Source organism: Diaphorina citri, unplaced genomic scaffold (genome assembly GCF_000475195.1).
Source record: "Diaphorina citri unplaced genomic scaffold, Diaci psyllid genome assembly version 1.1 scaffold1496, whole genome shotgun sequence".
Taxonomy (NCBI): domain Eukaryota; kingdom Metazoa; phylum Arthropoda; class Insecta; order Hemiptera; family Psyllidae; genus Diaphorina; species Diaphorina citri.
The window spans coordinates 60,480-80,603 of NW_007378922.1; the positions used below are offsets into that span (position 1 = coordinate 60,480).

The following is a 20,124-nucleotide window of genomic DNA, read 5'->3' on the forward strand; positions in this document are numbered from 1 at the left end:
AGTCTTCTCTCTGTTTAACGTCCCCTAGCCAGACTCATGAATATTTATGGTAAACTTCGATTCAGCCGGGAATCCAACCTGGGACCTCTGGAGCGCAAGCTTAGTGTGATGCCCACTCGGCCACGGAGGCTACTAGGTAAACCTAAACTTTTTAAAAAGAGGTCTGATAGTAGGAATTGTAACAACGGAGATCTTATCGTTTCGAAATCAAAGAGAGAAGGAAAACAGGATAGCCGTTCCTTATTTGGTTGGCATAAAGTTTGCCCCGGGCGGGAATTGACCCCGCGACCTAGCGCTTACATGTGGTCATTGTTGTAGCGCTTACATGTGGTCATTGTTGTAGCGCTTACATGTGGTCAATTGGTCATTGTTGTTGTTGAATAGGCGATATTTGTAATGTAATGTAAATGCAGTTTCTTTGTGTTATTATGTCACAACTTTGGTGCTCACTGCAGCATTGTAGGATTTTCCCAATATCTAATAATCCTAACAAAGTTTACCTACCATGCTGGCACCGGTCGCTATGCGCATTTATATGTCATAGCTACTCATTTTCCTCACGAGGCTGAGTGGGACCCCCCTCAACAGCCAGTCATCAATCATTCATTTGCATGAACCCGGGTCTCCCGCGTGCAAGGCGAGCGCAGTGACCACTACGCCATGGGAGCTGACTAATAGGCGATATTTTTATCACCCTCTCTCTTGACATCAAAAATGTTGAAAGTTTATAAATATAGCGGTCCTTTTCAAATCAATATATCTCAAGATCTAGAAGTAGTAGAAAAGAAAGAAAAAAATCCTTAGATCCTCATTTTTATAGCCCTGAATAAGTGTAAGAGCTGTAATAATTATCTTTCAGGTATATCTAGTAGCAAGAGATCACGGCTCTCCTATGCATCTGGAATCTATGCAGCCACTTCTAATATACATAGAGGATGAAGATGATCATCAACCTGTGTTCGAAACGTCTAATAGAACCATCATATTCTTTACTAAGGAGAATGTACCTCTGCATTCCCGTATTGGTAAGCAGATAGAAACGTCTAATAGAACCGTCATATTCTTTACTAAGGAGAATGTACCTCTGCATTCCCGTATTGGTAAGCAGATAGAAACGTCTAATAGAACCGTCATATTCTTTACTAAGGAGAATGTACCTCTGCATTCCCGTATTGGTAAGCAGATAGAAACGTCTAATAGAACCGTCATATTCTTTACTAAGGAGAATGTACCTCTGCATTCCCGTATTGGTAAGCAGATAGAAACGTCTAATAGAACCGTCATATTCTTTACTAAGGAGAATGTACCTCTGCATTCCCGTATTGGTAAGCAGATAGAAACGTCTAATAGAACCGTCATATTCTTTACTAAGGAGAATGTACCTCTGCATTCCCGTATTGGTAAGCAGATAGAAACGTCTAATAGAACCGTCATATTCTTTACTAAGGAGAATGTACCTCTGCATTCCCGTATTGGTAAGCAGATAGAAACGTCTAATAGAACCGTCATATTCTTTACTAAGGAGAATGTACCTCTGCATTCCCGTATTGGTAAGCAGATAGAAACGTCTAATAGAACCGTCATATTCTTTACTAAGGAGAATGTACCTCTGCATTCCCGTATTGGTAAGCAGATAGAAACGTCTAATAGAACCGTCATATTCTTTACTAAGGAGAATGTACCTCTGCATTCCCGTATTGGTAAGCAGATAGAAACGTCTAATAGAACCGTCATATTCTTTACTAAGGAGAATGTACCTCTGCATTCCCGTATTGGTAAGCAGATAGAAACGTCTAATAGAACCGTCATATTCTTTACTAAGGAGAATGTACCTCTGCATTCCCGTATTGGTAAGCAGATAGAAACGTCTAATAGAACCGTCATATTCTTTACTAAGGAGAATGTACCTCTGCATTCCCGTATTGGTAAGCAGATAGAAACGTCTAATAGAACCGTCATATTCTTTACTAAGGAGAATGTACCTCTGCATTCCCGTATTGGTAAGCAGATAGAAACGTCTAATAGAACCGTCATATTCTTTACTAAGGAGAATGTACCTCTGCATTCCCGTATTGGTAAGCAGATAGAAACGTCTAATAGAACCGTCATATTCTTTACTAAGGAGAATGTACCTCTGCATTCCCGTATTGGTAAGCAGATAGAAACGTCTAATAGAACCGTCATATTCTTTACTAAGGAGAATGTACCTCTGCATTCCCGTATTGGTAAGCAGATAGAAACGTCTAATAGAACCGTCATATTCTTTACTAAGGAGAATGTACCTCTGCATTCCCGTATTGGTAAGCAGATAGAAACGTCTAATAGAACCGTCATATTCTTTACTAAGGAGAATGTACCTCTGCATTCCCGTATTGGTAAGCAGATAGAAACGTCTAATAGAACCGTCATACCATTCAATTTTAGCGTAGTTTATTAAGCGGGGGTGACATTTGTGACAAGGATTTATGCTTAACACAATTCAAATTCCTCCATTGTATTCTACTTACAGGCAAGGTACAAGCCATCGATTTGGACGAAGGTAACAACTCTATCATCTTCTACTTCATCATATCTGGCAATGATAACGGGAGCTTTCAATTGGACAAACGAGATGGTAGCATCTATAACCAGATCAACATGGATAGAGAAACCCAGGCTATGTATGAGATATTCATCAAGGCGTCTAGTGATGAGAATTATGCAGAGAACGAGGTAGGTGAACTCGTGTTTTTTTTTCCCAAGATTTTTGATAGAGGGATTTCTAATTGCTAAGGACCGGTAATTGCTTATCGTCCCGAAATTGAAGAGGGATTGCGCTTACAAGGCAAATGCGCTATCAACCCAGCTAACCAGGAAAGGAATCAACACGAAAACACCAGAGAGATTTTTATTTTAGTTTAAAAGATGAGTGTTTCACCGCCGTTTTTATTTCGTAGCAATGAAACAACTGCTGCATCAGACTCGTGTGATCTAACTATTAATTTTTCTTGTGGTCTAATATTATGAATTGAAATTTTCAGAATAACTCAAGTGATGATGACAACAGTGTGGTGTTGGTTCGTATCCTGGTGGAGGATGAAAATGATAATCCACCTGAGTTTGATCAACCGCAATACTATAGGGGTAAGTCTATTCTGTTAATGCTTAATCTAATAGATAGATAATTATGTAGGTGGTTGTATTTGTAATATTACCCTGACAATGGTCAATGGTCATAGATGGAAAAAAAAGTTGCTAAGTTCACTTCAGTGTTGTATTGAAATGAGAGCCAAAACAAAATGGCTATCTCTATTTGAACTTTGACTAAACTTAGCTCAAAACTATTTGTTTTTCTTTTAGTTTTTATTGGACTTGGTTCGCTCTGCCTCTTAAGGTGGCGTTCCGATCCTAGCTGCCGGGCAGCGCGACCCGGCAGCGCTGCCGAGCTGCCTGGTCGCGCCATAAAGGTGACGTTCCGATCCTAGCTGCCGGGTCGCGCGACTTCCATTACAAACTTCCAGTCGAACAAATTATTACAAAAATAGTATTTTAAATCACATGAAAACCATATGTTAGAGAGGTGAGTATCACGCTTTGTACAGTTTAACTTTTTTGGGGTTTACCGTCATTGTATAACTTCCAAGGTGTTTAGTGATGGGGGTTTTATCCTCCATTTGGTGACAAGCTACTCGCCTCCTTACATTAACCTCATCCATCCTTTGTGGGGTTGGGGAAAACCAGCGCCTCCTTACATTAACCTCATCCATCCTTTGTGGGGTTTGGGGAAAACCAGCAGCTCGCGATTGCCCAAATGGTCACCCAATCAGAATACCCCGGTTACCAACCACTTCTATTCTGAGACTTTGTAAATGTCCAGAAGTTACTGGCTGGGAATTTATAAATTAAAGACTAAAGGTGGCGTTCCGATCCTAGCTGCCGGGCAGCGCGACCCGGCAGCGCTGCCGAGCTGTGCGGCCGCTGCCTACACAGCGATAGTATTTGGAATAGGAAGATGTACCAAAGAAATGATGGAAACAAACTGTGTAGTATTTTCCCAATTGTTGATCTGGTTGCTAAGAAACAGATTAGTTACCAAAGAAATGATGGAAACAAACTGTGTAGTATTTTCCCAATTGTTGATCTGGTTGCTAAGAAACAGATTAGTTACTGGGTGGTCATATTTTCAATACTGTGTGTATAAAAAGACACCACACTAACCTAATTATTATGGTTTATTTGTGCTGAAGCCGTGATTTTTTTTTTTAAATACGTACCTATGAGAGAATAACAAAGAGCCGTTTGCTCATAATTCTATCAAGTTAATAATTTTCTTTTTACTCTAGTAATGCCCCCACTGGTCGCTACTTCCATCAAAGTAGCTACTCAATTATCCTGACGAGGCTGGAGTGTACCAAAAAACATCAAACATTTTCTAAACCCTCTGATTTTTCCTCCCAATTATACAAGGTTTGACTGTACGATAGTAATAAAAACACTTGTCATCATATATTTTGTTTAAGCTTAAATATTTATTTCATCATAATCTACTGGTATATACCTGGAGTGTACCAAAAAACATCAAACATTTTCTAAACTATCTGAATTGTCCTCCCAATTATACAAGGTTGACTGTACGATAGTAATAAAAACACTTGTCATCATATATTTTGTTTAAGCTTAAATATTTATTTCATCATAATCTACTGGTATATACCAGAGTTTGACTGTACGATAGTAATTCAAATAAAAACACTTGTCATCATATATTTTGTTTAAGCTTAAATATTTATTTCATCATAATCTACTGGTATATAAATATATTGAATAATCAGAATGTAATTTGAACCAATTAGAAACAGGGTCCGCGTGTCTCTGGTGATACATTCCCATACATAGCTTGCACTTCTTCTGAAATAAATAACACAAACAGACACATCGAATTAGATATCATCGAACCCCCGGACCTTAGAGAAGAGAACCATGTCCCGAACCATTTACAGTAATTTTAACGAACACAAAAATCACAGTTCGGATGTAGGTACTTAGGTAATAAATATTTAGATATGTAACATCACGATTGTATTGTATTGGCAAATTCAAAAGGAATTTTGATCAATTATTATCGACAAAATTTTATAATTTTGAGCTTAGAATTGCTTACTTACTGGATATGGAAGGAGCCCAAATATTAATTAGAGCACCCAAAGGGTTTAAAACCCCCATCGTTCCTACCAACCCATCCGTCAAAGCAAGTGCTTGTGCCAGGATGATTATTATATGACTTACATTTCAATATTACTAATTATTATTAGAATATGACTTACAGTATTTGCCAGTGGTGGTCTCGTAACCGCTTGGTGAGTAGGCTTGTGGGTATGCAGCTATTAAGAGAAAAACGAATACATTTTAATTAACGTACTGCCCTGATACATAGAGACCCTACGACACTGTATAAAAACAGATGACATTTTTCATTTTTTTTTTTTTTTTTTTTTTTTTTTTTTTTAAAAATTAAAACATGCCTATCCCGTATTATTCTACATTTTTCTCAACATTCCACATAGCAATATTGGAATCGAACATTTTTTACCTTCCTCATTTTTATTTTTTACCTAATTACACACAATCATATCTTCAACTGTATGATTATTGAAAACAAATAATTTCAATAGGTATACGTACGGTATTTGCCAGTGGTTGTGTCGTAGCTACTTGGTGCAGCTGGATAAACAGAGAAACGATTACATTGTAATTAACGTATTGCCCTGATACAGAGAGACCCTACGACACTGTTTATCAATTAGGTGACATTTTTCATTCTTCTTCTTGTAGATATCAACAATTGCTACATTAGGCTCATTTAATCTGTATCGTAGCATGCCCGTCCCGTATTATGTGCCTCATCAACATTTTTCTAACACATTCCACATAGCGAGCTTTCGATGTCTCTCAGGACATCATCTTTAGACCAAGATAGATGTTGACTCTATCGCAGCAGGAATAGAAGTACTTCTATCTTGGTCTGAAGATGATGTCCTGAGTGACATCGAAAGAAAGCTCACCAAAGTAAAAACCTCCTAATCGAAATTGTCTTGATAAAAATATATTTTATTTTTATCTGTTTTTGATTTTTAAATTTTTACGATTATTGAAAAACAATTTTATTCCACATAGCAATATTGGAATCGAACATTTTTTACTTTCCTTATTTTTATTTTTTACCTAATTACATACAATCATATCTTCAACTGTATGATTATTGAAAACAAATAATTTCAATGGGTATACGTACGGTATTTGCCAGTGGTTGTGTCGTAGCTACTTGGTGCAGCTGGATAAACAGAGAAACGATTACATTGTAATTAACGTATCCCGTATTATTCTACACTTTTCTCAACATTCCACATAGCAATATTGGAATCGAACATTTTTTACTTTCCTCATTTTTATTGTTTACCTAATTACACACAATCATATCTTCAACTGTATGATTATTGAAAACAAATAATTTCAATGGTTATACGTACGGTATTTGCCAGTGGTTGTGTCGTAGCTACTTGGTGCAGCTGGATAAACAGAGAAACGATTACATTGTAATTAACGTATTGCCCTGATACAGAGAGACCCTACGAATTTGTTTATCAATTAGGTGACATTTTTAATTCTTTTTATTGTAGATATCAACAATTGCTACATTAGGCTCATTTAATCTGTATCGTAGCATGCCCGTCCCGTATTATGTGCCTCATCAACATTTTTCACTGTTTATCAATTAGGTGACATTTGTCATTCTTTTCCTTGTAGATATCAACAATTGCTACATTAGGCTCATTTAATCTGTATCGTAGCATGCCCGTCCCGTATTATGTGCCTCATCAACATTTTTCTAACACATTCCACATAGCGAGCTTTCGATGTCTCTCAGGACATCATCTTTAGACCAAGATAGATGTTGACTCTATCGCAGCAGGAATAGAAGTACTTCTATCTTGGTCTGAAGATGATGTCCTGAGTGACATCGAAAGAAAGCTCACCAAAGTAAAATAAAAACCTCCTAATCGAAATTGTCTTGATAAAAATATATTTTATTTTTATCTGTTTTTGATTTTTAAATTTTTACGATTATTAAAAAGGTAAAAACCTCCTAATCGAAATTGTCTTGATAAAAATATATTTTATTTTTATCTGTTTTTGATTTTTAAATTTTTACGATTATTAAAAAACCTCCTAATCGAAATTGTCTTGATAAAAATACATTTTTTTTTATCTGTTTTTGATTTTTAAATTTTTACGATTATTAAAAAACAATTTTATTCCACATAGCAATATTGGAATCGAACATTTTTTACTTTCCTTATTTTTATTTTTTACCTAATTACATACAATCATATCTTCAACTGTATGATTATTGAAAACAATTAATTTCAATAGGTATACGTACGGTATTTGCCAGTGGTTGTGTCGTAGCTACTTTGTTGGTATCCTTGTGGGTAACTGGCTTTTGGGTCTGTAATATGAAATGAAATTCAATAATATTTATTTGTTTTCTCAATTTAATTATTCCACCGTGTTCTTTATCTGTTACGTTCTTTTTTGTACAAATAAAACGATAGGTAAAAAAAGAACATAACAAATAACGAAGAAAAGAAAAAAAAAATCATTACATAAAAAATAAGTTTGTTGCTATGTTTTTGTTTTTAATCAATTTCTGAATTAATTAAGATACCTACCTACATCAAAAAATTTCAGTCAAAATTAATTTCCCCTTCAAAAATGTAAAATAACCGTGATCTATTAAAAAAGAATTTAAATTTACGCACGTTTCCAACATGGGAATTGCATCATTGTAATACGAAATTACGAAAAAAAATCCCGATGTTCAAGCCAAAACATCGTAATTCCGATCCCCGTGTTCAAAACCCCAAAATGTGTGTCATGCGCAGAAACCAAAACTCGTCGAACATCGGACCCGATACCCCAAAAAACAGGATGTGAAAATCCCGATGTTCAAGCCAAAACAGTAATTCCGATCCCAGTGTTCAAAACCCCAAAATGTGTGTCATGCGCAGAAACCAAAACTCGTCGAACATCGGACCCGATACCCCAAAAAACAGGATGCGAAATCTCTCTGTTTTCAGTGGAAAACACCATGTAAATTTACGTAATACGTATGAGGTGAGATTATTTTCTAAGAGGTTTGATAGAGGGAACTGTAACTGCTAAGGTCTTAACGTCCCGAAATCGGAGAGAGAAAGAATACAGGATAGGAGAAAGCCAGCCGTTCTGAGAACGAACATTATCCTTTCAGGATAAAATCGGGAATTCTCTTAACGTCTCGAAATCGGAGAGAGAAAGAATTAGAATTAGAATGTATAATACCATACCAAATAATATTAAAAGTCTAAACAGGAATATGTTTAAGTCCCACATAAAAAATAATTTAATTGAACCTTACGTTGATCCTTTTGATATCTGTTCTTATTTTGAGAACCCAGGTTATTATTTTGAGAACCCAGGTTAGGACTAGAACCTCTAGACCACAGAGATGATGTTGGGCTGTAGATATTCCAAAGTTTTGTCGCTTAAATGATACAACACCACCTAACAATCATGTTACTAACTTTTCAGGAGGAGGAAAAAAATCTATTGTAAAGCTATGTTCACACATAGTCGACGGCCTTTGGTTGATAACGTCTCGAAATCGGAGAGAGAAAGAATACAGGATAGGAGAAAGCCAGCCGTTCTGAGAACGAACATTATCCTTTCAGGATAAAATCGGGAATTGAACTCGCGGCTTAGCGCTTACAAGGCAGACGCGCTACCAGACAAAAATTAGATTTGGTTTAAAAATTAATACAGATGTAAGCCAGTGAAAAATTGCAAACCAGAAGAGATAAAGTTTGATTCATTTTAAATGTCAGTCATTTTTTTTTTTTTATCTTGGAGAAATGTTGATACTTACAGTCTTCTGGGAGAGCAGCAACACTCTGAAACAAGGAATAACAATAAACAATCAGTACAATGGATAGATACAGTGAGTTCCGAAATGGATGAAATTAATTTTATGACCTCACTAGCTGAATTCCGTCGCTTCGCTCCGGAATCCCGCTAGTTCATCCTGATGCATGGCCAACCTTGTAGAAAATACGGTCGCGCTGCGCGCTCCCTATTAGCTGCATAGTTATCAAACTAAAAACATACACGAAACTCAAAATGTTGGTCGAGAGCGGAACATTTCTCTCCCGCAGTCTCTGCACTCTGTGTATTTCTTATGGAGATTAATAGTGGTCGCCTACTGCTGGAGTAAAGGGACTTTTCAGTCCTATGCGAGTAGTATAAATAAGCACTATTATTATTATTTACTGACCCCGCCTAAAACATCTTAGCCTGGCTGGGTGAAGTTAATGTGAGTAGGAGGGTAGCTTGTGGCCGAATGGAGGGTAAAACCCCCCGTCACTAAAAACCTAAGCATTTAACAGTGACGTCAAATCTCTGTTAGATTTCTACGTAGTCTATATGTATAATAAAATACGTGTCTATAAAAAATATAAAATACGTAGTTATTTGTTCTGATGTCTATAAAGCACGTAGATGAACATATGTCAGTATATCAGTAACCGAAAATTAAACAATACACGTGGGTCCAGACGAAATAATATCTAGGACAAATACAATATTTCATATTTTAATGATATCTGGGCCAAATAGAATTTAATATCTATTGTTTGTGAATATGTGTCAATCAAATTATGAGGATCCAAATCTGTAACTCTAAAACAACACGGTGTCTACATTATGGTCGATTGACATTTTTTTTTTTTTTACTTTCTATTACCCTTACGCATAGGGAACCTATACAAGGTAATGAGAAAGTATTGTATTTCTTTTTTTTTTTTAACTTTATCTGCTTAGGATAAAGTTCACCCCGAGCGGGACCCGAACCCGCGATCTAGCGCTTACAAGGCAGGCGCACCACCCTCCTAGCTAACCAGGCTGGCTTTGACCATTCCTTCATCATCTTCTTCTTCCTAGCCTTTTACTATTTAAATACTGTCGGCGGCGTTGATTATTACTCCTGCAGTCTAGAGAGAAACAAAATAAATCTTTATTTAGAACTGCTCAAATAATATTGAGTTGCCCATTGACACAGTATACCTATCAGACTGGAAGTTATTGGGAGATTAGATATTATAAGATTTAAAAATACTATTTTTTTTTAATGAGTGTTCCACCGCCGTTTTTATTTCGTAGCAATAAAACAACTGCTACATTGGACGCATGTGGCCTGTGTCGTAGCATGCCCATCCCGTAGTATGCCTCTCATCAGATGGGCGAGAAGAGACACAATACTTCCCATTTAGGTGCTGGGTCAACACGAGAACACCAGAAAGTAACCCGTTGAAATATTTGCAATCGAAAAACGAGTACAAATTTTACTTATTTATTTATTCTCTCCTTTATTTCAAATGTTTCCAGAAAACAAAATATTAATTAATACTATTCTCTCCTCTATTTCAAATGTTTCCAGAAGACAAGTTCGAACCCGGACTTCTGGCTCTGATAGCCTTGGTCATAGTTCTCCTCTCCTTTATTTCAAATGTTTCCAGAAAACAAATTATTAATGAATACTATTCTCTCCTCTATTTCAAATGTTTCCAGAAGACAAGTTCGAACCCGGACTTCTGGCTCTGATAGCCTTGGTCATAGTTCTCCTGGGTCAACACGAGAACACCAGAAAGTAACCCGTTGAAATATTTGCAATCGAAAAACGAGTACAAATTTTATTTATTTATTTCTCTCCTTTATTTCAAATGTTTCCAGAAAATAAAAATTAATACTATTCTCTCCTCTATTTGAAATGTTTCCAGAAGACAAGTTCGAACCCGGACTTCTGGCTCTGATAGCCTTGGTCATAGTTCTCGTGGTAGGACTCCTAGCTGTGTGTGTGCTATGCTGTTGCTGTAAGCAGTGGCTATCCACAGACTCCGGAGGAGGGGGAGGGGGCACACCGCACAAATCAGAAATGCTCATCAAGAAGCAGAAGCAATTCATCGACGATCTCTGATCTCAGCATTACGGAGAATCCGCTCTGGATTGAACAGTGAGTAAATCCCATCATCAGTTGGAAGGAAGGAAGAAAGAAAGGAACAGAATTTTAATTGAGGGGCCAAGAGGTAAAACGGACTAATCCACACTAACTTCATTTTGAGATAATTGATCAGTTGCGCTTACTTGGGTGATGTTTCAAAGTCACAGAGCAGGAAAAATGAGGACCAAAGGAATTTTTCTTTTTCTTCTACGACTTCTAGATCCCGAGATAAATCGATTTTATTACGGAGAATCCGCTCTGGATTGAACAGTGAGTAAATCTCATCATCAGTTGGAAGGAAGGAAGAAACGGAATTTTAATTGAGGGGCCAAGAGGTAAAACGGACTAATCCACACTAACTTCATTTTGAGATAATTGATCAGTTGCGCTTACTTGGGTTGATGATCTCAGTATTACCGAGAATCCGCTCTGGATTGAACAGTGAGTAAATCCCATCATTAGTTGGAAGGAAGGAACAGAATTTTAATTGAGGGGCCAAGAGGTAAAACGGACTAACCCACACTAACTTCATTTTGAGGTAATGGAGGAGTTGCGCTTACTTGGGTGATGTTTCGAAGTCATAGAGCAGGAAAAATGAGGACCAACGGAATTTTTCTTTTTCTTCTACGACTTCTAGATCCCGAGATAAATTGATTTAAAAAATGCCGGTAAATCGTGAACTTTGACGTCACGGCATACGCTCCCGTAGGCGATGACGTCACATCAAATGTCGAAAAAATGCCGGTAAATCGTGAACTTTGACGTCACGGCATACGCTCCCGTAGGCGATGACGTCACATCAAATGTCCCGTTTCTGTGCATTTCTTTCTGCTCCTCCGCAAGCCTGCTTGCATACTGGCGCTACTTTGCGGGCGAAAAAAACAACTGCGTAAAGTCTGACGTCACAAATCTTTGAACTCTTTCATTAGAACGGAAAATAAAAATTAAATTTTCGACCTTTTACAGTTATTTTTTCGGAGTTTTGACCTCGGATTTGAACATTATTTTTAAAAATGATTGAGTTTTTAATTGTACCTCGGTACCGCTTTCGCATTACTTCAAGGCACATTCTTTTACATCCACACCTAGCACGGGAAAGTCTGGTTAGAAAATTTCTGGTTCTCTGCCAGGAGTAAACATTTTCTAACCTATTTTTCATTGATAAGACCTATTTCTCACTAAAATCTTCTGACCTATGCTGTTCCTTTTCCTCCCCAGGTGTGAGTTCCTACGCCACTGCTCATCACATGGTCACCCAAGTGTCCGCCACTGATCCGGACTCCGGAGACTTTGCTCATTTCGTGTTCCTCATCCAAGCGTCTCATCTATACAAAGCCGGATCTAAACAATCATCTGGCTCTGTAGTGCCGGCCCCGTTCTCAATAGATGAGATAGGGCGCGTATACACCACACAACGGATGGCGGAATATAATCAGGACCGGTTTAAACTGGAGGTGGTGGCGCGGGAAACGTCCCCGCCCTATAGGGAAGCGACCGCACTGGTCCATGTAAGTCAAGTCGCGAATTATTTCTAGAGATCTGTTCCCACTTGTTCGGGGGAAAAAAATCGTGTCGTGTGAAGTGGGAACACTTCCATTTAAAATTACATTGCCTACAGGACATTCGGGAAAAAATCGTGTTTCCTTCGTGTATGCTTGCCACCCCTATCTCATTCATATGTACTTTGTCTTATTCTCAGGTTTGGATCTACGAGCCTCAGCAGCTGATCATCCAAGCGTCTCATCTATACAAAGCCGGATCTAAACAATCATCTGGCTCTGTAGTGCCGGCCCCGTTCTCAATAGATGAGATAGGGCGCGTATACACCACACAACGGATGGCGGAATATAATCAGGACCGGTTTAAACTGGAGGTGGTGGCGCGGGAAACGTCCCCGCCCTATAGGGAAGCGACGGCACTGGTTCATGTAAGTCAAGTCTCCAATTATTTCTAGAGATCTGTTCCCACTTGTTCGGGGGAAAAAATCGTGTCGTGTGAAGTGGGAACACTTCCATTTAAATTACATTGCCTACAGGACATTCGGGAAAAAATCGTATGACAAGTGGGAATAGACCTTGAGTTGATCCTTTTAATATCTGTTTTTTTTTTTTAGAAAATTTCCCAGGTTAGGATTAGAACCTCTAGACTCTAGACCACAGAGATGATGTTGGGCTGTAGATATTCCAAAGTTTTGTCGCTTAAATGATACAACACCGCCTAACAATCATGTTACTAACTTTTCAGGAGGAGGAAAAAAATCTATTGTAAAGCTATGTTCACACATAGTCGACGGCCTTTGGTCGACGAGGTGAATCTATGTTGTCGAGGCAGTGTGGACGGTTTCAGTCGACATCAATCGACAGTCGACTAACTATGTGTGAGCACAGCTTAAGATAGATTGATTCTGGAATCTGGAGCACCAAAAATATACTATCTCACTGACTGATGTGATATCCGCAATTTTCTTATGCTCTTAAATTTTATGACACGGAATTATTTTTGGAAAGTTTCATCATCACACATTTCCTTCGTGTATGCTTGCCACCCCTATCTCATTCATATGTACTTTGTCTTATTCTCAGGTTTGGATCTACGAGCCTCAGCAGCTGACACATTTCCTTCGTGTATGCTTGCCACCCCTATCTCATTCATAATTATGTACTTTGTCTTATTCCCAGGTTTGGATCTACGAACCTCAGCAGCTGATCAAAATCATCCTCTCCCGTCCTCCTGCCGAAGTTATAACAGAACAAAGCGAAATAGTACGTGACCTCAGCAACGCTACATCTACTCTAGTGGTAGTAGATGATATTAAGGAGCACCTTACACCTACTGGGGAACTAAGGCGTGACTGGACTGATATGTTTGTACATGTGGTGGACATGGGAAGTGAAGAGATAGCAGCTATACCTCATATCCTGAGGATTATAGACTCCAAGTATGACTTCCTTAAGGCGTACTACGTGGGCGTGGCTATTGAGAATGTACTACCTGCTCATCCCAGTGTACAAGGTAAGCCTTATGGCGTATTTACCTGCCTCGGTGGTGTAGTGGTCAAGGCGCTCGCCTGGTAAACAGGAGGGCGTGGGTTCAATCCCAGCCGAGGTATGGAATTTTATCCTCAGTATCATTTGAGAATTTGACCACAATAACAGTGGTAGCCTACTGCTGGAGTAAAGGGACTTTTCAGTTCTATGCGAGTAGTATATATAAGCACTATTATTACTAAGCACAATTATTATTATTATTTACTGACCCCGCCTTAAACATCTTAGCCTGGCTGGGTGAAGTTAATGTGAGGAGGAGGGTAGCTTGTGGCCGAATGAAGGGTAAAACCCCCGTCACTAAAAACCTTAGCATTTAACAGTGACGTCAAATCTCTGTTAGAATTAAACTATTTCTACGTAGTCTATAATAAAATACGTGTCTATAAAAAATATAAAATACGTAGTTATTTGTTCTGATGTCTATAAAGCACGTAGATGAACATGCTTGCCATGCAGAAGGTCCCGGGTTCGAATCCCACCATCGACAAAAATTTGTAAAAAAAAAAAAAAAAAAAAAAAAACAACGGGTTACTTTCTGGTGTTCTCGTGTTGACCCAGCACCTAAATGGGAAGTATTGTGTCTCTTCTCGCCCATCTGATGGGAGGCATACTACGGGATCACCTAAATGGGAAGTATTGTGTCTCTTCTCGCCCATCTGATGAGAGGCATACTACGGGATGGGCATGCTACGACACAGGCCACATGCGTCTAATGCAGCAGTTGTTTCATTGCTACGAAATAAAAACGGCGGTGGAACACTCATTAAAAAAAAAAAAAACTAATTGCAAATTTATAAATATAAAACAAAGAACCTAAATTTACTAACTTGTTATTCAGATTTATTCTTACAGGTATCTGATTTATCTCGTTTCCTATGTGTTTCAGATGTGTTCGCGGTGGATGATAGTGGTATATTAACAATCCAAGGACCCCTAGCTAAGGGCAAGACTGTGTATAATCTCCTAGTCCAGGTATCAGATGGTATGCTAACTGATACAGCTCATTGTGATTGACATCCTGACGTTATGAAGAGACTATGTGACACTCCAAATGTCACCAATGTAGAAATCATATAGCCTCATGTATATCAACTACATATCTATAATGTACAGCTTGTATATATCTTATAGCTATAATTTACCTGCTATGGACACATGTGTATAGATGTTTTGTTGATGTTGAGAGCCATGGGATTGGTAACAGTCAGAGTTATGCGGATTAAATCATGCCAATATACAGTCTCATTACAGGCCCGTGGTTCATTGAATAAAACTTGGCACATCATGTCCACTACTTATACTCAGACCGCCTGAGCGTCATACGGTCTGACAGACCTAGGCCTGGAGCTTTCCCCCCACTGGCGGGGTATTATATCACACGAAATTATTGTACGTGTTAACCAAGCACTAGGCTTGGATTTTTTTCTTAAATTAAATCATGCCAATATACAGTCTCATTACAGGCCCGTGGTTCATTGAATAAAACTTGGCACATAATGTCCACCACTTATGCTCAGACCGCCTGAGCGTCATACGGTCTGACAGATCTAGGACTGGAGCTTTCCCCCCACTGGCGGGGTATTATATCACACGAAATTATTGTACGTGTTAACCAAGCACTAGGCTTGGATTTTTTCTTACCCACATCATGTCCACTACTTATGCTCAGACCGCCTGAGCGTCATACGGTCTGACAGACCTAGGGCTGGAGCTTTCCCCCCACTGGCGGGGTAATAAATCATACGAAATTATTGTACGTGTTAACCAAGCACTAGGCTTGGATTTTTTCTTACAAACAGATCGCACGGTAAATCTAAAATCGCAAAGTTTTATGTCCACACCGTTTCTGCTTACGATTAAATCGTAATATTGGACTTATAGACTTATAATAAAAATATGTACCCTAGGATGATTTTCATGAGCACCTGCATACAGGCGTGGTGTCCAATTTTACTTCATTACTTGATCAGTCCAATCGTGAATACCTCATAATACCGTAGTACGGAAAATGTGATTGACATCCTGACGTTATGAAGAGACTAGGTGACACTCCAAATGTCACCAATGTAGAAATCATATAGCCTCATGTATATCAACTACATATCTATAATGTACAGCTTGTATATATCTTATAGCTATAATTTACCTGCTATGGACACATGTGTATAGATGTTTTGTTGATGTTGAGAGCCATGGGATTGGTAACAGTCAGAGTTATGCGAATTAAATCATGCCAATATACAGTCTCATTACAGGCCCGTGGTTCATTGAATAAAACTTGGCACATCATGTCCACTACTTATACTCAGACCGCCTGAGCGTCATACGGTCTGACAGACCTAGGCCTGGAGCTTTCCCCCCACTGGCGGGGTATTATATCACACGAAATTATTGTACGTGTTAACCAAGCACTAGGCTTGGATTTTTTCTTACAAACAGATCGCACGGTAAATCTAAAATCGCAAAGTTTTATGTCCACACCGTTTCTGCTTACGATTAAATCGTAATATTGGACTTATAATAAAAATGTGTACCCTAGGACGATTTTCATAAGCACCTACATACAGGCGTGATGTCCAATTTTACTTCATTACTTGATCAGTCCAATCGTGAATACCTCATAATACCGTAGTACGGAAATACGAGCAAGAATTGTGCTATGTCTAATGGAGCAGTTGCAAATGGGTAAAAATTATAAATAAAAGGTCGATTCCTACGTAATCCAACTATACTACTACTCGTATACCCAATGCTTAATCTAACATGAGAAAAAAATATTTTTATTGAGCAAAATTTACGAATTAACATAGGTACATTGGTACATATGCACAAAATTAACATAGGTAGGTACATATTAAAAAAAAAGTACATATTAAATGTAGAATACATTTTCCAGCCCCTCCCCCCCAACTATACTACTACTCGTATACCCAATGCTTAATCTAACTATTGTGTCTTTTAGTTGTAATTATATGTAGAATCGTAAGGATTGAATAAATACAGCGATAGGATTTGGAATGGGAAGATGTATGTTTTATTGTAAGCAGAGAACTGAGAACAGACCAAAGAAATGATGGAAACAAACTGTGTAGTATTTTCCCAATTGTTCTTAATCTAACTATACTACTATACTCGTATACCCAATGCTTAATGTAACATGAGAAAAAAATATTTTTATTGAGCAAAATTTACGAATTAACATAGGTACATATACACAAAATTAACATAGGTAGGTACATATTAAAAAAAAAAAGTACATATTAAATGTAGAATACATTTTCCAACCCCTCCCCACAAGGGTGTGCCCCTAATATACTAGCGACATTGCCCCGTTGTACTGCCAGGGAACTTTGTTGGTAAATAAAGTTTTTTGCCCTTGGTTCCCCAGTTTTAACAATGGCTAATCTAACTATTGTGTCTTGTAATTGTAATTATATGTAGAATCGTAACGATTGAATAAATACAGCGATAGGATTTGGAATAGGAAGATGTATGTTTTATTGTAAGCAGAGAACTGAGAACAGACCAAAGAAATGATGGAAACAAACTGTGTAGTATTTTCTTAATTGTTGATCTGGTTGCTAAGAAACAGATTAGTTACTGGGTGGTCATATTTTCAATACTGTATGTATAAAAAGACACCACACTAACCTAATTATTATGGTTTATTTGTGCTGAAGCCGTGATTTTTTTTTGTTTGTTTTTTGTTTTTTTTTTTTTTTTTTTTTTTTTTTTTTGAATTAAACTGATCTGAAAATTTGCTTATGAAAGTAAATTTAAATATCCTATCGGTTTGAAAACTAGTTGAATTGAATTTAAATTTCGTATTGAATTGAATTTAAAATCTATTGAATTGAACTGAAAAATTGCTCAATTGAATTTAAATATCCTATTGGATTGAAAACTAGTTGAATTGGTACAATGGATAGATACAGTGAGTTCCGAAATGGATGAAATTAATTTTATAACCTCACTAGCTGAATTCCGTCGCTTCGCTCCGGAATCCCGCTAGTTCATCCTGATGCATGGCCAACCTTGTAGAAAAGGCATGGCCGAACTTGTAGAAAATAATAAAAAATACGGTCGCGCTGCGCGCTCCCTATTAGCTGCATAGTTATCAAACTAAAAACATACACGAAACTCAAAATGTTGGTCGAGAGCGGAACATTTCTCTCCCGCAGTCTCTGCACTCTGTGTATTTCTTATGGAGATTTTAGGGATCAAAACTTGATCATATCTCAGGATCGGTTTAGATTTTCGCAAAATCCTTTCTTATTGCACACCTAGACCACAAAAGGAATATTCCTATCAAATTTCAGTTTCTAGGTGTTGTGGTTCTCGAGATAGAGCGATCAGTGTGTGAAATGTGAACGAGTGAATGGATCTTGATTTTACAATATAAGATAGGCATGTAAATGATTAATTATTTGAAATAATAGGCAATTAAAGGAATTTGAATTGTGTTAAGCATAAATGCTAGTTTTTTCTTCTAATCATGGCTGGGATTACAAAGTTCAGAAACTCAGTTTAAGTTTAACTTTTTAATTGAAGAATCTTATTGGTTGATATCAAAATATTATCATTAGCACTAATCATTGAATTGATTGGATTGAAAATTAGGTACTAATGGATTGATTTGAAGAAACATTCAATTGAAAATGAGTTTCAAGTTACGAGTTGAAACTCAGTTTAAGTTTAACTTTTTAATTGAAGAATCTTATTGGTTGATATCAAAATATTATCATTATCACTAATCATTGAATTGATTGGATTGAAAATTAGGTACTAATGGATTGATTTGAAGAAACATTCAATTGAAAATGAGTTTCAAGTTACCACAAAGTGAGTTTAAACTCAGTTTAAGTTTAACTTTTTAATTGAAGAATCTTATTGGTTGATATCAAAATATTATCATTATCACGAATCATTTAATTGATTGGATTGAAAATTAGGTACTAATGGATTGATTTGAAGAAACATTCAATTGAAAATGAGTTTCAAGTTACTATTGAATTAAACTGATCTGAAAATTTGCTTATGAAAGTAAATTTAAATATCCTATCGGGTTGAAAACTAGTTGAATTGAATTTAAAATCTATTGAATTGAACTGAAAAATTGCTCAATTGAATTTAAATATCCTATTGGATTGAAAACTAGTTGAATTGAATTTAAAGTTCGTATTGAATTAAATTTAAAGTTTGTATTGAATTGAATTTAAAGTTCCTATTGAATTGAACTGAAAATTTGGTTAATTGAAGATCCTATCTGATTGAACACTTATAAAATTAAATTTAATTGAATTTCTATTGCTATTGAATGGATTTGAATTTTAAGTTCCTATTGAATTTAAGACGAATTGAATTGAAAATTGCTAATGAATTGAAGGCACACTTAATTGAAATTGATTTTTAAATATCCTATCGGAAGATTGAACACTGGTTGAATTGAATTTAAAATATTGCTATTGAATGGAATATTAAATTCAGTCGAATAGAACACGAATTGAATTGAATGTAAGACTTACCAGGATAGCGAAGGCAATAACCAGGCAGATTCTAAGGATGGACATGTTGTTGGGTTGGTGTTGGTGGTGCTGTGTTCTGCTAGGGAGTACCTGTTGTCTCTGTGAGATGAACGGAAGTTGTAATGAGTTAGCAGACGGAGCTGAACGTTTTATACTGAAACCAGAGTAAACACCTGAGATGTGATTGACAGCAGCTGATCAAAATCATCCTCTCCCGTCCTCCTGCCGAAGTTATAACAGAACAAAGCGAAATAGTACGTGACCTCAGCAACGCTACATCTACTCTAGTGGTAGTAGATGATATTAAGGAGCATCTTACACCTACTGGGGAACTAAGGCGTGACTGGACTGATATGTTTGTACATGTGGTGGACATGGGAAGCGAAGAGATAGCAGCTATACCTCATATCCTGAGGATTATAGACTCCAAGTATGACTTCAATTTCTAAAAGCTTTCAACTTTCAAGGTACAAGTGATTTTTTT

General features: G+C 37.3%; 1 protein-coding gene across 1 annotated transcript in view; it reads left to right on the top strand.

Moving 5' to 3' along the window:
* Positions 1 to 20,124, top strand: part of LOC103516146 (cadherin-87A-like) — a gene marked incomplete at its 5' end in the record, with an annotated part of 47,670 nt that overhangs the window by 24,041 nt on the left and 3,505 nt on the right. The window contains 7 exons of the mRNA XM_026828627.1: positions 860 to 2,150; positions 2,510 to 2,712; positions 3,021 to 3,123; positions 12,287 to 12,576; positions 13,747 to 14,094; positions 14,968 to 15,087; positions 19,832 to 20,070. Of these exons, the coding sequence (XP_026684428.1) occupies positions 860 to 2,150; positions 2,510 to 2,712; positions 3,021 to 3,123; positions 12,287 to 12,576; positions 13,747 to 14,094; positions 14,968 to 15,087; positions 19,832 to 20,070 (2,594 nt within the window). The remainder of the gene's footprint in view (positions 1 to 859; positions 2,151 to 2,509; positions 2,713 to 3,020; positions 3,124 to 12,286; positions 12,577 to 13,746; positions 14,095 to 14,967; positions 15,088 to 19,831; positions 20,071 to 20,124) is intronic.